This window comes from Penicillium hispanicum (assembly GCF_028827665.1).
Source record: "Penicillium hispanicum strain IBT 35686 chromosome Unknown utg000004l_segment0_segment0, whole genome shotgun sequence".
NCBI classification, from domain to species: Eukaryota; Fungi; Ascomycota; class Eurotiomycetes; order Eurotiales; family Aspergillaceae; genus Penicillium; species Penicillium hispanicum.
In genome coordinates, this window is record NW_026623196.1 from 2,946,785 (window position 1) to 2,962,673 (window position 15,889).

A 15,889-nucleotide genomic window follows, 5' to 3' on the forward strand; every position below is an offset into this window, starting at 1 on the left:
ATTGAGACTAGACGGGGTCGATCACCGCTTTGCAGATGAGGTATTAGGCTTGTAACTGCACGGCCTGTCATCCGATAGAAAAAAAATCTTTCTCTGGCTCGATTCTTAATCGCGTAACTTGTATTCCGCGCGTCGGGCATTTGTAGCTCTCGCCCCGCCTACCTCCCCGAACACCGAGTTAAGCAATCCATTGCAACCGATGGATTCCGTCAACAATGAGGCGACAACCCATCCCTGCTCAAATCTCCGCTTGCTATGACATCAATTTGGATTCTTTCGCGTATCCGGGTAAATTCAAATGCCCTCGATGGTGGGATTGATAAGCAGCCCCGCGTGCCCCCCGCGCCGTCGCAATTTGTATATCCGAGGTCGTGATCTACAAGTATCTACTAGAGCTTGACCTTTCTTGATTCTCAACCACATCACAGATCCCACCTAACCGATCAAAAAGCCAGATACCATGGCCCCCCAGAACCTGCTTCTTTTCGGAGCAACCGGCCAAATCGGCTCGTTCATCCTAGACGCCATCCTCTCAGCGCGCGCGCATTTCGGCCGCATCGTCGTTTTCACTTCCGCGCGCACGGCGGAGACGAAAGCCTCGCTGCTGGATCAGCTGAAGCAGCAGCATGTCGAAATCGTCGTGGGCGACGTCGAAGACGAAAGCGCCGTGAAAGCCGCCTATGAGGGTATAGTCGATGCCATCCCTGTCCTTGCCGTTCCCATGCAGCCCTGATATCGAGCCCTATGCACCTCGACCACAAAGCAATGACCGAGACAGCAAGCAGCTAACACGCTCGCCTCTGGCACAAACCAGGCATCGACACTGTCATCTCCGCGCTTGGCCGTAACGCCCTGGCCCAGCAGATCCCGCTCATCCGCCTGGCCGCCGCCAGTCCCAGCGTGAAGTTGTTCCTGCCATCCGAATACGGCACTGACATCGCCTATGGCCCGGCCTCCGCGCACGAGAAGCCGCACCAACAGAAGCTCAAGGTGCGCGCGGTGCTGGAGCAGGAGATCTCGCGCGCGGATCTGGAGTACTCGTACGTCGTGACGGGGCCGTTCGCCGAGATGTACCTGCATCTCGTGCCGGGGCTGGAGGAGGCCGGCGGGTGGGATGTGAAGGGACACAAGTCCGTGTTACTGGGGGATCAAGGAACCGAGCGGGTTAGTCTGACGACGATGAAGGAGTAAGTTCTGTTGACGCACATTGCGTGTCCGTCCGGAGCGGAGTATAATTTGCAATTTCGCTCTTTGAGATACGCGGTACTGACTGATCTATCCCGTGCAGCGTGGGAACTTTCGTGCTGTACACGCTGCTGCATGCGCCGCGCGAGGCGCGCAATCGTCCGCTCTGCGTTAATTCGTTCACCACTAGTCCTGCGGAGATCCAGGCGGAATTTGAGCGCCAGACGACCGGGAAGCCTTGGGTATCTGTGTCGAGGACTTCGCTGCCTCGGCTGCGCGAGCTGGAGACTGCGGCTTGGGAGGCTGGGAATGGGGCCGCGACTGTCTTGACGCTGCGCCGGATCTGGACAGAAGGCGGTACTTTATATGAGCAGCGGGCGAATGGATTGATTGGCAAGCCGAAGACGGCGACCCTGGAAGAGGTGGTTGCCAGTGAGATCCGGCGCGTTGCTTCCGCTTCACTGTAGATGCGCATCGCCCAAAAAATGTACATAGCCATGACCCAACGTGATCCGAGTCGCATGGAATCTTGTCCACTACACATCAATCATACATAACCCCCGAGGTCTCTTCACTGCAAAGCACTCGCAGTCATCACTAGCAGGCAAAGTACGGATGGGAAAGGACCGATATGGAAATAACGAAAACATGTCAGGTTGTTCACTAGCTTCGGATTCACATGGCCAAGGGGAATGTTAACAAAAGAAAACCGGGAAACGGGTAAACGCGCCGCTGATATAGAACATAGGCCGGACTCTACTGGAAGAATTTGCGCACCCGCTCTTGGCTATCCGGGTTGACGCCCGCCAGGATCTGCTCAGCATTGACGCCTGTCGCAGTTACCAATCGCTTGGCCGAATCGGCGACACGAGCGGCTGTCTGTCCCTGCAGCGTGGCCGCTTCGAGAGCCTGCACAATGAATCCAAAGACGCGGTCAGCCTTGGCGAAGACGGCTGGGTTTTGCCTGCGGAAATAGATTAGCTCAGCTGAGACAAACGAGGATGGAAATAGGAACGTACTGGTCAATCAACTGTGCAATAAACGAGTAAGCATATGGCGCGGCCTCCTCATCAAAAGTGATAGGCAGAGTCTCGATCCAGGTGGCGACAATGTCCTGGGCGCCCTGCACCTTGGACGCGTTGTAGTGCAGAATCTTGGCGATACTGGCGGAGGCGTTCTCAGTAGCGAAAACATGCTCTTCAGTGCGAGAATGAGGGTACTGGGTCACTTGGAAAAGGCTGGGAATGCTGGCAGCCACGAATTCGCTCCATGCGGCACCACCCTTCTGCGCGGCAACGCCGACACCATAAGCGGCAGCCTGGCGGTTGGCGGCGTTCTGATCCTGCAGACCGGCAGCCAGGGGTTGCATAATGTGATCTTTAAAGGCCCAGGAGTCCTCGCCACAGAACTCTAGCACATCGTCCATAATGCAAAGGGCCCATTGACGCTGTGTTGGGTCCTGACTGGTGATGAAGTTGTCGTAGAACTGGATAAGTTGCTGCCAGGCGGGCAGGAACGAGGTGCCCTGGTTCTTGAAGATAGTGTGGAAGGCCTTGTTCATATCGCTGAGAAGATTCTGGTCATCTTCCACTGCGTACTCATGGTCCAGGTTCTCTTCATCACCCTCCTCAAGCTCGGCCTGCTCCTCCAACCGTTGCTTCACACGCATTTGGTAGTCTTCCAGTGTTGACTTGGCTGAGTCAACAAAGGCCTGCATGTGCTGCGGAGTCAGGCTGTTTTGACCGATGACTTCCACCGACTCGTAGAAGCACTGGTACATCTCGGCCAGAGTGTCAACGGTGGGCTCGGCGCTCAGAACCTCAATGATCTTCTCGGCCACCTTGTTCCACATGGCGGCAAAGCCAGGAGACTGGCCGCCGTGTGCCTTCTTGTAGGAGTTGAGCAGCTGAGGGATCAGCTTGGCAGCCGACACACGAACAGGGTCATGGAAGAAAAATGCAAGACCAGGAACTGCGATCTTCTCCATAGTGTCCAGAACGTAAGACTCAAAAGCCTCCTCCAGGATTTGAGCGTAGATGGTGATCAACTCAATAGCGGTGTTCTTATCCTCCAGGGCGCTGGTCTTGATGCCGATGATCTTGCCCTTGAGGGGCACCAGCTCCCAGCCTTCATCCTGCTCAACCTGTTCAATCTGATCCTCGTCATCCAATAGCTGAATATCAGCCTTGGCAGCAGCCACGGCCAGAAGAGGCGGCATGACACCGGGAAGGTAGGGCACAAAGTCACGACCCAAGACACGGCACATACGGCCCCAGCAGTGGAGCAGATATTGTGATTGAGGATCGTCAGCATCGATGATGTTCTGCTGGATGTTACCCAGGATCTGCACCAGGTTCAGAGCATCCTGACCCATCTTTTCCTTGCCAACAGCGAGTGCGATCAAGGTAGCACACTCCATAGCTTTAGCACGCAGTAGGCGGTACTCCTTACCCTGCTCCTCCTTCAGGACGTTAAGCAGCAGCGGCATGAGTGTTTCGTAGTACTGGCCGAAAGCAGTCTCGGCAGAGTCGGCAATAGTGGCAATGGTGGAAAGAGCTTGCTCTTGCAGGTAGCGCTTAGGGCTGCGCAGGAGTTCCAGAAGACGACTCAAGAGGTCTCCAAGGTAAGGTTCCAAGATACTGCGCTCTGCCTCCTCACAGAAGTTGACTAGAGCTGCAGCGGCATGAGACTGGACACGAGGCTCGGTAGAGCTCAGCACAGGAATAATGTTGTTCAGTACAATGGCGTGGTACTTCTCCTGCATGGTTCCAGCAAAGTCGGTGCTCATTTGACCGAGAGCATTGCAACCAGCGTAGCGAACACGAGGGTGAGGGTCACGCAGAGCGGGAACGACAAGTGCAAGGACCTGGTCGAGCTCACCAACCATCAGGTCACGACAGCCCTCTGAGATTGCAGAAATGGCCATCAGGGCAGCGTGGCGATCACGCCATGCGGTGGAAGACATCATGCGGGGGATCCAAGAGAAAGCAGGCTGAAGAATGGCCTGACCACCAAGCTTGTTGGCCAGACGGTCCATACATTGTTCACCGGCGATGTGGTTGAGATCACTCTCTTCAGGTTCGAGCTGAAAGAAATAAGTATGGTTGAATCGAAAAATCAGATATAGCAAGACGACTTACATCCTCGGAGGCATTCCATTCCTCGGCATCATCGTCATCCGCACCAACATCGGTCATCAGACTCAGACACTGAGTGACCATCTCCTGTGCAAAAGTGGGCTCCTTCTTACACATGTTGGGTGCGTAGTCGGCGAAAGTGGCCATCAATTCCAGCGAGTTCTGGCGCACCTGATCACTGAGTTCCTTGTCCGCGATAACACTAATGCTGAACTTGACCAGGTCACTGAAGGAACCCTTGAACATCTTCGGGCTAATTTCGGACAACTCGATCAAGGCAAGGAAAGCCGAAGAAAGCTCATCGCTTTCACTAGACTCTTTGAGAGGGGGCAGAATGTTGAGGAGATCACCCATAAGCGAGAAGAACTTGGGCTGGGACTTCTTAGGGATAGAGCGGAACATCGCGGCGAAAGCCTCCATGGCGGCAATGCGTACCTAGGAAGCATACAATTAGCAGAGTCAGAATATCACGTCCAATGACAAACATACAGATATGTTGTCATCTTTGAACCCTTTGGTAAAAACTCCCAACACAGCCTCTTCATGTTGCTTCTCAATAATGCCGGGGGTGGTTGTGAAGATTCTGAACGCAGTCTCGCGCAGACCAGACTCAGGGGACTGGCTGGCCTGGAAGAGAACTCCTAGAACCTCGGGCCATTGTTCACCTGCAACATGCCCAAAAAGGTCAGATTTTCAACAATCGAAATCCCGAGTAGGCAAATTGGAGTCGCATACCATTATCAGTGTATTGCCGGGCCACCTCTGCCACCGCATCGCCAACCTTCTTGCGCACATCGGTGACAGATTCAGTTGTCAGACATGTCACCAGCTTCTCCCGGATCGCCACACGCTGCTCGTTGGGCAGACTCAGAAAAACCTCCTTGGCTTCGCCCGTGGCGGGGTCCTTGCGAGTCTTGGTTGCGATTCTTCGGAAAAGCACGGCGGAGAAAGCACGCGTCTGTTCGTGATGAAATTTGGTTAGCTGGTATGATTCAGCGACCACTTGGGGGGTTAGAGTATCGCAAGTGTCCCGGGGGCCTTTGTGTTTGCCGGTATTTTTGCAGTTCTCGTGCTTTCCAGTCCTCAAGTCATCCCTTGAATGCAGGTGCCACTTACTAATGTATCCTCAGCACCACCGATTTGCTCTGCGAGCCCCATCAGCAGAATATCAGGCTTGTTCTGGACCCATTCATTGTTCAGTTGATCTTCAGCCTGCGATCGAACGGCATTGTCGGGAGTGCTCAGGGCGCGCAGCAGCTGGGACAGCGCTGTGTGGACCTCGGGAGGCAGCAGGGACATGGTGGGTGTGTCTGTTCCCAAGATCCAACCGACAGAAGCAACCCAGTTCGTGAGACCCTCGTGGCGGGATGTGTAGTGGGGGTGAGGGAGGGGGGAGGAAGGAGGAGTTTTGTTTTCGGTGGGGCGGGGAGGAAGGGAAAAAAAGATTGATGATTAGGGGTGTTGATATGCGATAGCGCCCACCCCGATCAGCGCCACCTCCGGGGAAAGCTGAGGCCCCAGTGGAAGCTATGTGGGATATTGAGGATCGATGCAGGAACCGACAGAGGCACAGCTTCATCAAAAAGTGAAGGAGCTTTTATGAAACACTGAATCCAAGTGGGCAATTTCCCGCACTTCGTTAAACTAGGCCCTAGGACGACCTAGTTCCGCGAGCCCGCCTCACTACACTTGTTGATTGGTGGTTTACTGAGTATGCCCGGTACAAAGAACTATTTGCATTGAAGGCTAAGCTAAGGCCGCAACTGATCACAAATTGAACAGCGGTATCTGGACGCGACAGTAATATTGATAATTAGAAAGGGGGTATGCGCTCCTTTAAAAGTTCACGGGGGGGGGGCAAGACGAGCGAGGAGTCAGTCGAGAATCGAGAGGAAGGAGATTGAAGAGAGAATGACATCTAACAAGGAAGATTTAGCGGCCGCTGGGCCGGCTGAGAATGAACACACCCGCAATGACCGCAGCAAGAGTGACGATCGCACCCGGGAGAAGCAGCTCATTGGGAACACCCGTTATGAACTGCTCCTCAGGGCCATGCGCGAATGGTTGCTGGGGCCGAGGCTTGTTCAGCAGGGGCTCTTCAGACGGGTGGTCTCCAGCAGCACTACTGTGCTCTTCGAGAGGGGTCGCAGGGGCTGCGGGCTTTGAGGGCTGCGGCTCAACCGTGGCAGGGATCGGGGGCTGGGCCGGATCGTGGACAAAGAGGTCAACCTTGTCACGGCGTGTCCGGCGGGCAAGGTTAATGGCATCGAGCATGTCCTGGTCTGTGGTGATCGAGACGGTGTCGCCCTCGTTGTCCATGTAGCTTAGAGCATAGCCAGTATTGCTCAGTCGACCGTCCTCGACCACGGCCTCGCCGCCAACAGCCTCAAGCTCGGCACCCAGCTTGGCAGTCACCTGTGAGACGAGTTCACCAACTCCAGCTGTGTTCAGTACGTTTACCCGATGCACACGGCCACTAGGAGCCTTGAACTTAAAGGGGAACGGGGCATCTTCGGCGTGATCATGGTGATGCTGATGTTGCGATGCAACTTCCGAATGCTCCTCACCGTGGTGCGATGCGGACTCATTGGGGAGGACGCTGTTATCGTAGCCTGACCGAGTCAGATCGGGACTCATGACGGAGCGGTGTGGGGTATGTGGTTGTTGGCTGCCCGAAACCATCGAGTCCGACTCGTGGTCCATCGAGAGCCAGAACTTGTTCCAGGCGGGACCTTCGTCGTCGTGGGTCTGCATGGTGTTGATCTAGGGACATGGATCAGCATATGTTTCAACAAAAAAAATCAGGAGATCTACCTGTTCCAGCGTAGCGTAGGTGAGCTTCAAAACGTCCACCATGCCGACAATTTCACCACCTTCGTTCATGACGGGCAGGTTAAGGTAGTGGCCATCTAGCCCAACATAAGCAAGTCATTCCATACAGAGTCATAACCGGGCAGACTCACCGTGCATCTTGCGTAGTGCTGCTTGAATGCTCATGTCGGAGGGAGCGAAGTCGGGGTGGGGCGTCATAACGCGAACCACACTACAGGTAGCAGGATCAAGGCCAGGGGCAATGACACGGAGAACAATGTCCTTGCTTGTGAAGATACCGGTGATAGAGCCCTGATCCTGTACAAGCAGGGCGGTGGTATGGTGCTCCTTCATCAAGGCCGCAGCGTCCTTAACCGGAGTCCGCACGGAGACGGTCACTGGCGGCATACCATCGAGCACGGTCTCGAGAGTCGGACCAGACATCTTCTGACGTAGAGCTTCAACATACTGAATAACCTGCTGAGGTTGGCTCGAGCCCAGTTCGGTTTGAACGCCCTCCAGTGCATCGTACAGTTTCCTAGACGAACTATAGGCACGCTCCAGCTTTTCCATCGCATCGTAGAAGCACTTGGTGATATCCAACACACCCGAAATATCCTGGTTCTCGTCCATGACCGGCAGATGTCTGAAACCCTTCCGAACCATCAAATCGAGTGCATCAGTGGCGCTGGTGTCTGTTCGCGCACACAACGGGTTCTTGGTCATGATCTCTGCAACAGAAACCTCTCGTGCCTTCAAACCCATTCCAACCACACGGAAGGCCAGGTCCTTCGCCGTGAAGATACCGGCAATCCGCTCATCGTCATCGGTAACCAGCACACAGTCCTCACGCTTGGCGGCCATCAGCTGGGCGGCCTCCGCGATGCTAAGGGAGGGCTTGATCTGGAGAGCCTGGCTAGGCTTCAGGGCGAGCACAGTACCAGGCGGGGCCTTGCGGGAGTTTCTCGCTTTGGTCGGGTGATTCCTCTTTTTGTTGAGGTTGGCTTCCATCTTCTGGCGGATAGCCTGTAAACCCAAGGGGTTAGCGGATAAGTCGAAAAAAGGCCATAGTCTATGGGCCAAAGAGCGAAGCTATGTTTCGGAAACAATGCGGGTTTTGCCGTCACACACCTCATCACGCTTCGACTGGGTTTGTCTCTGTCTGCTACTTGCGGCGCTCATGGTGCCACTTCCGATATCACTGGAGGGGGGGTGGGAGGTTGAGACGGAGGATTCAGGACGGTCCGAACGAGGTCGGGGGATGTGGGAAGCACCGGTATTGTCAAAGTCGGGCAGCCTTCCTCTCCCGATTGTCTTATTGGGCGTTCCCCTAAAAGTGCCTGTATGCGACATGCTAATGCCAGGAGGGGAAAGACTCAACAAAAATAAAGAGGAAAGGGGCCAGAGGGAGGAGGGAGGAAAGGTGGAGCAAGCAGAAAGAATGAAACCCGGTATGAGAACAGAGATGAAAAAAAGCAAGGGAGTCACTCGAGTTCAAGGAGGAGAAATCAGCAGTCCAGCGACGATCCCAACAGGGGTGTTTCTCGTCCTCCCCCCGGCGGTATAAACACGGGGCTTAGGTAATGCACACACTTGACGGTTCATTCCGGGCGCTAGTCTGATGGGGCATGGATACCTCTCGTGACTAAGCACGTGATGACACACGTTTAATGCCCGGAAGGTCAGGCAATAATAAAGTAGTGTGGGTCTCGCTTAAGGGCTTAGGGCTTCCCACAACACAACGACCCCCATCCATTCCGGAAGAGTCTCTGCGTGAGCGAGCTTCGACAACCCACCCCCGACAAGTCAACCGTACGCCCCCCTCCCCCCTTCCTCCGAGTCACGGAAAGCGATCAGCCTTCTGACAATTCACAGAGCAATCCGTCAAAATGGTCAAGAAGCGGGCGAACAAGTAAGGCCTGATCCCATCCAATATCCGCGAAATCCAGTCCCTCTATCCGATATACTATCCGCAATGATGCACACGGGAGCGACAAGCGCACATGCAACGATGCAAATTCCATAAAGAGCGACCTACGCGCATTGCTGGACGAGGAGAACGGGGGCCTGGAATCGCCGGCTGCAATCTTGGGGATCTAGAAACTGATATGATTCTTTAGCGGTCGTAACAAGAATGGCCGCGGCCACGTCAAGCCGGTGCGCTGCTCCAACTGCGCCCGCTGCGTTCCCAAGGACAAGGCTATCAAGCGGTTCACCATCCGCAACATGGTCGAGTCTGCTGCCATCCGTACGTGACTGCCCACATTCAACCCTTCCCGAGAAGAACAATCCAATCAGCCAAGGCCCTCGAACGGACTAAACCCCACGAGTTTTGGACGATACGACATGGAATTCGACCATTCGACTAACATTTCTCGCCCGATAGGTGATATCTCGGATGCCTCCGTCTTCGCCGAGTACTCCGTCCCCAAGATGTACCTGAAGCTCCAGTACTGCGTCTCCTGCGCTATTCACGGCAAGATCGTTCGGTACGCACTACACACCAAACAGGATTTCTCTCCAATATACGCCATCCATATACTGATAATTCCCTAGTGTCCGCTCCCGCGAAGGTCGTCGCAACCGTGCTCCCCCTCCCCGCATCCGCTACAACAAGGACGGCAAGAAGCTGAACCCCCCTCAGGCCTCCAAGGCTCTGTAAAGGAGAGGAACGGTAATCAACGAAGATAAAATGGGACTAGTCTGAAATGAAATCTTTTATTTTGTCCCTCTCTCTGCGTTGGTCCTCTTGGCTGGAAAGGTTATTGTAGGATGACGTTCGACTTCCGAATGGGATTTCTATGACTGGCCGGCGACCAAGTAGCATCGTGATCGGATTCTTTCTGCGCGGGGAGAACTGGTCCGAACCAGGGGAAGACACTCGCACTGTACATGAGTGAAGAGTCGCCTAGCCCAATTAGCGGGCTAAAAAAAAAAAGACTACAAATTCCTTACAATTCGTCTTGCCAGTACTACGGTAGAAGCGACTAGTACAATCTTGAGGCTATTGCTGAGTATACAGCGCTCGTCAGCGCCCTCATGGATAAAGGTATCCCTTCTCAAAGTAATTGCCATAGATGTCCACAACTCCGCTGCGGCCCTTCGGTGTTGGATTACGCACCACCTTGACCTCGCCTTTCCAATGACCCTCAACAAAGTGTGCCATCGAGATCTGCGGTGATGATGTTGCGAACGTACTCGACATGCCGGTTTCAGTTGTGCTTCGCCGACCTCTCTCTCGGCGCACAGCCTGCTCATACTCAGCCTTCTTTCCGCGGCGGAAAGCAGCAAGTTCCGCAACGAGATCAACATCTGATTCTAGATGGCGCTGGTGAGTTTCCTCGGCGGTCCTTGAGGCGCCGGGTGTGGTTCGTGCAGCAGATGTGGCACTTCGCAGTGAGACATGACGATGAAGCAGGGGAGACTCATTACCGGAATGAGTTGAGTCATCGTCAGACGGCACGAGAGAAACTTTCTCATTGAGAATAGCCATGGGGAAGTATTTGCCAAGTTCGTTCTCGGGGATGCCACATTCTTCCTCTCCGAAGAAGCTAAAGTCGTCGGTTGCTGCAGCCCAGAGGGCTTCCGAGTCACGGTCTCCGGTGCTGGAGTTTTGATTGGCAGGTTTCCATGATGTTAGGCGGGCAAGTTTCTCTGTCGGCGTGATTTCAAGGATGATCCGGCGTAGACCGAAGAGTGAGCGGGAACGCTGCTGTTCAGCTTGGATACGTGCTTGACCCGGCGGGAGGGAATAGTCTGAGCCAGCTTGAAGGGATGCGAGTAAAGCTTCATTTGAACACGCCGTGATGAAGCGAGTAAGGGTGTATAGAATCGGTGAAGTAGGTGAAATGTGCGAAGGCACGTCGGTTAATACTAAGGTCTCGAGATGGGGGATGTGAGACGGGTGTAGGTAGGGTAGCCGGCTTTCTTTTCCTCCTTTCAGAGGAATGGAGTGGTTTCGAGGGCGTTTTGCTAGGAGTTCTTGGATTTTCTGGGCGCGAGGGTCATAGGTACAGATGGGCGAGCTGGTCAATGGGACTGGCTCGAGAGAACTGATGATAGGACTCTCCTCAAAGGCCAACGTAGTTGAGCTTGATCGTAAAGCGCGGCTGTCTTCGTTTTTCGATCTCATACCCCCGGTAGAATTGAAGACCACCGGCTCGTTCTGGTTGCGTCCCTCGTGGACGACCTCAGGAGCAAATGCCGAGCCACGTCTGACACTGGGAAAGGGTTCATCTTGGTAAGAGCTTCGCAAACTCCCCGTGGATGTTGAAGCAACCATAGGACTTTCAGACTTGGGGAACGACGTGTCTGCAAGCTCATATATAGGCTGTGAAGCAGCAGGAAGCTCGTGGACGACCTGCGAAGCGTCTAACTCTGCTTCACTAGACATCTCAGCTTGGCTGGCATCAAGCTCCGGTAGAAACGCGGCGGTTGATGCAACGTCTTTCATCGTTGGCTCAGCGGTGAGAACTGCATGGTGAGCCCGAAAATAGACCAAGTTCTCACCAGCAACATTGCCCAAGAGTGGCACCAACTTCTCAGCACCCGGGTACCTTCCGAGCTTTGGTGACAATTTCTGCTTATGTATCATGTCTGCAGTATTCACAGTCCCAACATCAAGAGCATGAAGACGAGAGGAGGCCAAAAGACTTGCCACACCCTCCACTGTAATCTGGTTATTTGCAATATACAGATGAGTTATACCAGCGCCAGTGAGGCCCTCAATCCAGGAATTATGTGAGACTGGCTGGACTAAGGATTTAAGGAATCGCTGGTCCAGATCGGGAGATCTTAACAAATACCACCCAGGGCCGTGAATGGTGGACTGCCAGACAGGGTCTGGAGAAATGCCGGTACGCCTCGGCGAGTCTCGTGTCGTATTGCTTGGTGAGGTAAAGGAGGCTTGTAAGAGGGACCGAACGGCCATATCAGTGAGCATATTATTCCGCACATCCAGGTATCGAACCCGCGTCCCAATTGCATTCGCCAGGAACTCAGCATCGGCGTCCTTTAGCCCAACGCCACGTAGTTTTAACACCTGCAAATGCTCTAGTTGCGAGAGCGAAGACAACACACTTCGGTCCTTCGCTGGGGTAGTGTATGAGAGGTCTAGAAAGGTTAGTAGTGGGAAGCGGAGAAGAGTGTCTGCAAGGCCAGCAGAAGTCGTGTTAGGCTCGTGGTCTGCTAATAAAAGACGAACATTATACTGGTTGGAGCTCGGAATGGTCGTCAATGCAGTCATGGCATTATGGTCGAAAAAAGGTAGCCTCGAGACCATCAGGGACTGCAGACAGGGCAAGTATTCCAGAATATCTCGCAACCATCCGGGTCGGGGCCCATTATAGATCTCAGACAGGGCGGGCGGAAGGTGAAGCGTGTGGGTTAACACACGCACTTCCCTTCTTGCATACTTAAGGGTTCTTCGGAAGCGTGTGAGAGCCACTGGTATTGTCTATCAATGCAGATTCTCCCGTCACAAGATGGTAGTAGGATTTACCGTAGACTGCATCGTTCTCTGTACCAAAATGAGATGCAGGGTCTCCCCAAAGAAAGGGCATGAACAGATCATGCCACCGATGACAGACCAGTGAGGCTGCACAGAGGTCGCTAGAAGGAATATAGTGAGCGATTATCGCCCATGCATCTCGGTCCGTTGCGGACTCATATGACGGTGGGATCAAGTCCATCGTTGCGTCTTCGTTGGAGGTGGGACTGGGTCACCACGAAGGATGCTGTAGATTCTTTATCATCCTTGGATGTCTTTCTCGTGAGCAAGTGCGAATAACTCGAGTCGGGTGAGGTGTCTTGCTCAGCCACGCCGCACCACTGGCCAACCAGAGGCAGGCGAGGTTGTGAGCGGGTATTTTGGGGGCGATGGTGAGGATCGTTTGGGGCAAGGCAACTACATGTCAGCTCGACCGTGCCCTCCCTGAGACAAGTTCGGTTTAATTCCCTGTATTCTGTTGATACTGAAAACCCAGAATCGGAGAATCGGTGGTTTCGTTCTTATGCAGGTACTTCATGGGTATTAGGTGGGTTAGGCTTTGGTGGTGTTTCTTTTGGTTATGATGTCATTGTAGCAAAATCCTAGGTTGGTTGGTTAACTAACAACTAACTAGTTAGCTAGTTATTTAACTATGGAAGTACATGCGCCCAGAAACACTTGTAGATATCTGAGATTGAAGTAACACAGGAATAACGGACTACTCGGTATCGGTATGAAATAAATGACCAGAGAGTGGGCGCCAACCGACAGGCCGAAAGAAACTTCAATTGATTTTTGATATCTGGAACCCGAAAATGCGACTGCATGTTCAACATGCGTCGATGTCTAGAGGAGACCAATAGCGCCATTTCCACCAATGAGTGGGAATCCAAGTGTGCTACGCCTCGCTCCCTGGAAGACACGATCTTCTCCCAAGGAAGCAGAGTCAGCCTGCGCAGATAATTCCATCTTGCGCAACCTTCCCTGGATCACTGCACACGAATCTGCCCATGCACAGACATTTCCCGCGAGACCTTCGAACATCGAATATGGATCATCAGGCATGCGATAATCTTTGTTACAGGATATCGGTGCAGAGTTATACGGGCGGGTCTCTCGCGCATGCAACAAGAACGCGAGGGCTCTTGACAAGAAGAAGTCCGACGTAAGCTGCTCACTCAGATCCAAATCCGTGGTAAGAGATGTCTGGCTACGTTGCTCGTATCCACGGCGCGCCTCGTCAATATTCTTTGAATGATACTCAAAGGAATCATGTAGCATGAGCAGTGGCCATGCATTGCCCGCAATTCCATGGCACAGGCTACCTCCTTTGGAAAGAAGGCCCTCTTCCCAGATACGCCAAGTAGCTTGGTAGATTGTCCGATCCCATTCAGGAGACCAATATGCTTGACATAACGGAACATTCTTGAGAGCAGTTGCCAGAAGGATGAGTATGCCAGGACTTCCATGGCAGAGCTGGACGAACTCGGAGCGCTGCCCATAGCTGAATGGAGGGAGCGCCATCGGAAGATGGCCGTTATTGGCAACACAGAGTTTGCAGAGGGTTGTGATTGTATCTCCAATTTCCGGAAGATAGTTTGAAATCTCTTCAGGCCTACAGGCAAGCAGGATGGTGAGAATGCCAGCTACAGATGAATCTCGTGGTTAGTCTCCTTCAATGCTTGTTGCTCATAAATACTCACTAATGCCATGGACACTGGCCATGAAGGTGAGTTAGTACTGTGTCAACGACCGGTAGCTCATAGTGAGAGATGACATACGCTCCAAAGAAGTAGTGGCCTGGTAACCAGGTGTACATCAACGGATGGGCATCTTGCGCCCCATGTTTATCAATATAATCATTGGAACCTTGTCGACCCGCATCGATGATTACACGTATCAGATCAGGGATGGTCTCCATGACAGGAGAGAGCGCTCTCTCAGTTTCTTTATCGTATCGATGTGCGCGGACGTTCAACAGGGCCCAAAGGAGGCCTGCACGGCCATAGAGCATATCGTCCGCCCCCATGACTTGGTCGTCATGGGTAAAAACACACCCATTCCTCAAGGCTAGATTGGTGGCATCAAGAAGACAAGTAATATCCTCTAGCGAAAGACAAGGGCGAGCATCTTGATCCCAGTTTGTCTGTGCAACCGTCGCAAGGATGCGGAGAATCACGCCAGGTAGAGGGGACAGTGAAGCCGCGGCGGACAGCCGCGATGCCCGCAGAGGAGCATCTGGGAACCCCGAGGGAATCCTCTGAAGAGCATATCGACGATAATCGAGGGAAGGTCCGCTCTTACCAATCAACACTGGAGATTGGTAGTCGATGCGCAGGAAAGCAAGGGCAACACCTGCGGCAACCTATTAGAACTTTGCCCTGGAACAGCCGTACAGCTTCAACATGCCAGGATATGAGAGGATGTGGGCTTGGTCAGGGGTTCTGTACCTGGGAAATGCTTGAACATGCCATAGAGGCCCCATCTCTCTGGAATAGGGTCATTGGCATGAATTTGCTCTGCGCCATTACGGACCGCGAGGCGAAGTTCATGGAGGGTATTGGACAGTGAGTTTGAATCGACGGGGAGCGGAGATAGGGTATTTTCATAGTACTGTGGACGCTCGTCGGCCATGGCGCTTATAATTCGTGGTCGATGTGAAGTTTTGCAACTCGAATGGCGTGCTAGAACTCTCAAATGATTGGGAAGATTCACTGCAGGCCCAGCTTGAACCCCTCCACACGGGGCGCCGCCAGCACCCCTTCAGGCCGCTCTTCGTCATATTGTATGATTGGCAGCATTGAGATGCATCACTAGTGTGTGGATTCGGTCTGGCGAGCAAATGTCGGTGGCGCATTGTGGATCCCTCGAGGAGAGCGCAGGCCGTCAAATGGAACCTGGCATAGCACGAGTGGGGCAGCTGAAATGATCGTCGATCGCTGCAGAGTTCGAGGGCGCTCCAGCAGCAAGGCAGAAAGGCAGCAAGGCACTAACTACTTATGCCTGAGGCTGAAAGCTGAATCAGCGCTGAGTCATCAGGGATCACGGCTTCTCCAACTTGCGTTGCGGCCATTCCGGACTCGAGAATACCCACGCGGTCCTCGAAGTGCTAAAAGGCTTCTAGAAGCAGTGCAGAATGTCAGTGACCCCCGTGATGGCCTGGTGCAGAGCTAGTGTTCGCCATAGCTTCCAGCGGTCTTTCTTTTCTGTTAGGCCTTGATTGTTTTTCCCTCGAGACTGAGCTTCACCGGGGACCACGTCCACTAAT

At 53.5% G+C, this 15,889-nt stretch overlaps 6 protein-coding genes across 6 annotated transcripts; 2 read left to right on the plus strand and 4 right to left on the minus strand.

Moving 5' to 3' along the window:
* Window positions 1-460: 460 nt before the first annotated feature.
* On the plus strand, window positions 461-1,652 carry N7459_004884 (uncharacterized protein; the record flags this gene model as incomplete). The annotated part of the gene is made up of 3 exons (XM_056944068.1): window positions 461-686; window positions 815-1,187; window positions 1,289-1,652. The coding sequence occupies 3 exons, from the start codon at window positions 461-463 to the stop codon at window positions 1,650-1,652; spliced, it is 963 nt and encodes a 320-aa protein (XP_056800951.1).
* Window positions 1,653-1,941: 289 nt separating this feature from the next.
* On the minus strand, window positions 1,942-5,621 carry N7459_004885 (nuclear import receptor PSE1; the record flags this gene model as incomplete). The annotated part of the gene is made up of 6 exons (XM_056944069.1): window positions 1,942-2,149; window positions 2,205-4,270; window positions 4,326-4,757; window positions 4,812-4,987; window positions 5,058-5,280; window positions 5,439-5,621. 6 exons carry the CDS (start codon window positions 5,619-5,621, stop codon window positions 1,942-1,944), a joined length of 3,288 nt encoding a protein of 1,095 aa, XP_056800952.1.
* A 633-nt stretch (window positions 5,622-6,254) lies between these two features.
* N7459_004886 (CBS and PB1 domain protein) lies at window positions 6,255-8,486 on the minus strand (the record flags this gene model as incomplete). The annotated part of the gene is made up of 4 exons (XM_056944070.1): window positions 6,255-7,085; window positions 7,137-7,231; window positions 7,286-8,159; window positions 8,265-8,486. The coding sequence occupies 4 exons, from the start codon at window positions 8,484-8,486 to the stop codon at window positions 6,255-6,257; spliced, it is 2,022 nt and encodes a 673-aa protein (XP_056800953.1).
* A 404-nt stretch (window positions 8,487-8,890) lies between these two features.
* Window positions 8,891-9,795, plus strand: N7459_004887 (40S ribosomal protein eS26; the record flags this gene model as incomplete). Its single annotated transcript, XM_056944071.1, has 5 exons — window positions 8,891-8,945; window positions 9,009-9,045; window positions 9,254-9,381; window positions 9,520-9,622; window positions 9,690-9,795. The coding sequence occupies exons 2-5, from the start codon at window positions 9,023-9,025 to the stop codon at window positions 9,793-9,795; spliced, it is 360 nt and encodes a 119-aa protein (XP_056800954.1). The 5' UTR covers window positions 8,891-8,945; window positions 9,009-9,022.
* Window positions 9,796-10,170: 375 nt separating this feature from the next.
* N7459_004888 (uncharacterized protein) lies at window positions 10,171-12,414 on the minus strand (the record flags this gene model as incomplete). The annotated part of the gene is made up of 1 exon (XM_056944072.1): window positions 10,171-12,414. One exon carries the CDS (start codon window positions 12,412-12,414, stop codon window positions 10,171-10,173), a length of 2,244 nt encoding a protein of 747 aa, XP_056800955.1.
* A 1,053-nt stretch (window positions 12,415-13,467) lies between these two features.
* On the minus strand, window positions 13,468-15,255 carry N7459_004889 (lanthionine synthetase C family protein; the record flags this gene model as incomplete). The annotated part of the gene is made up of 4 exons (XM_056944073.1): window positions 13,468-14,267; window positions 14,325-14,338; window positions 14,403-14,976; window positions 15,072-15,255. The coding sequence occupies 4 exons, from the start codon at window positions 15,253-15,255 to the stop codon at window positions 13,468-13,470; spliced, it is 1,572 nt and encodes a 523-aa protein (XP_056800956.1).
* Window positions 15,256-15,889: the final 634 nt, after the last annotated feature.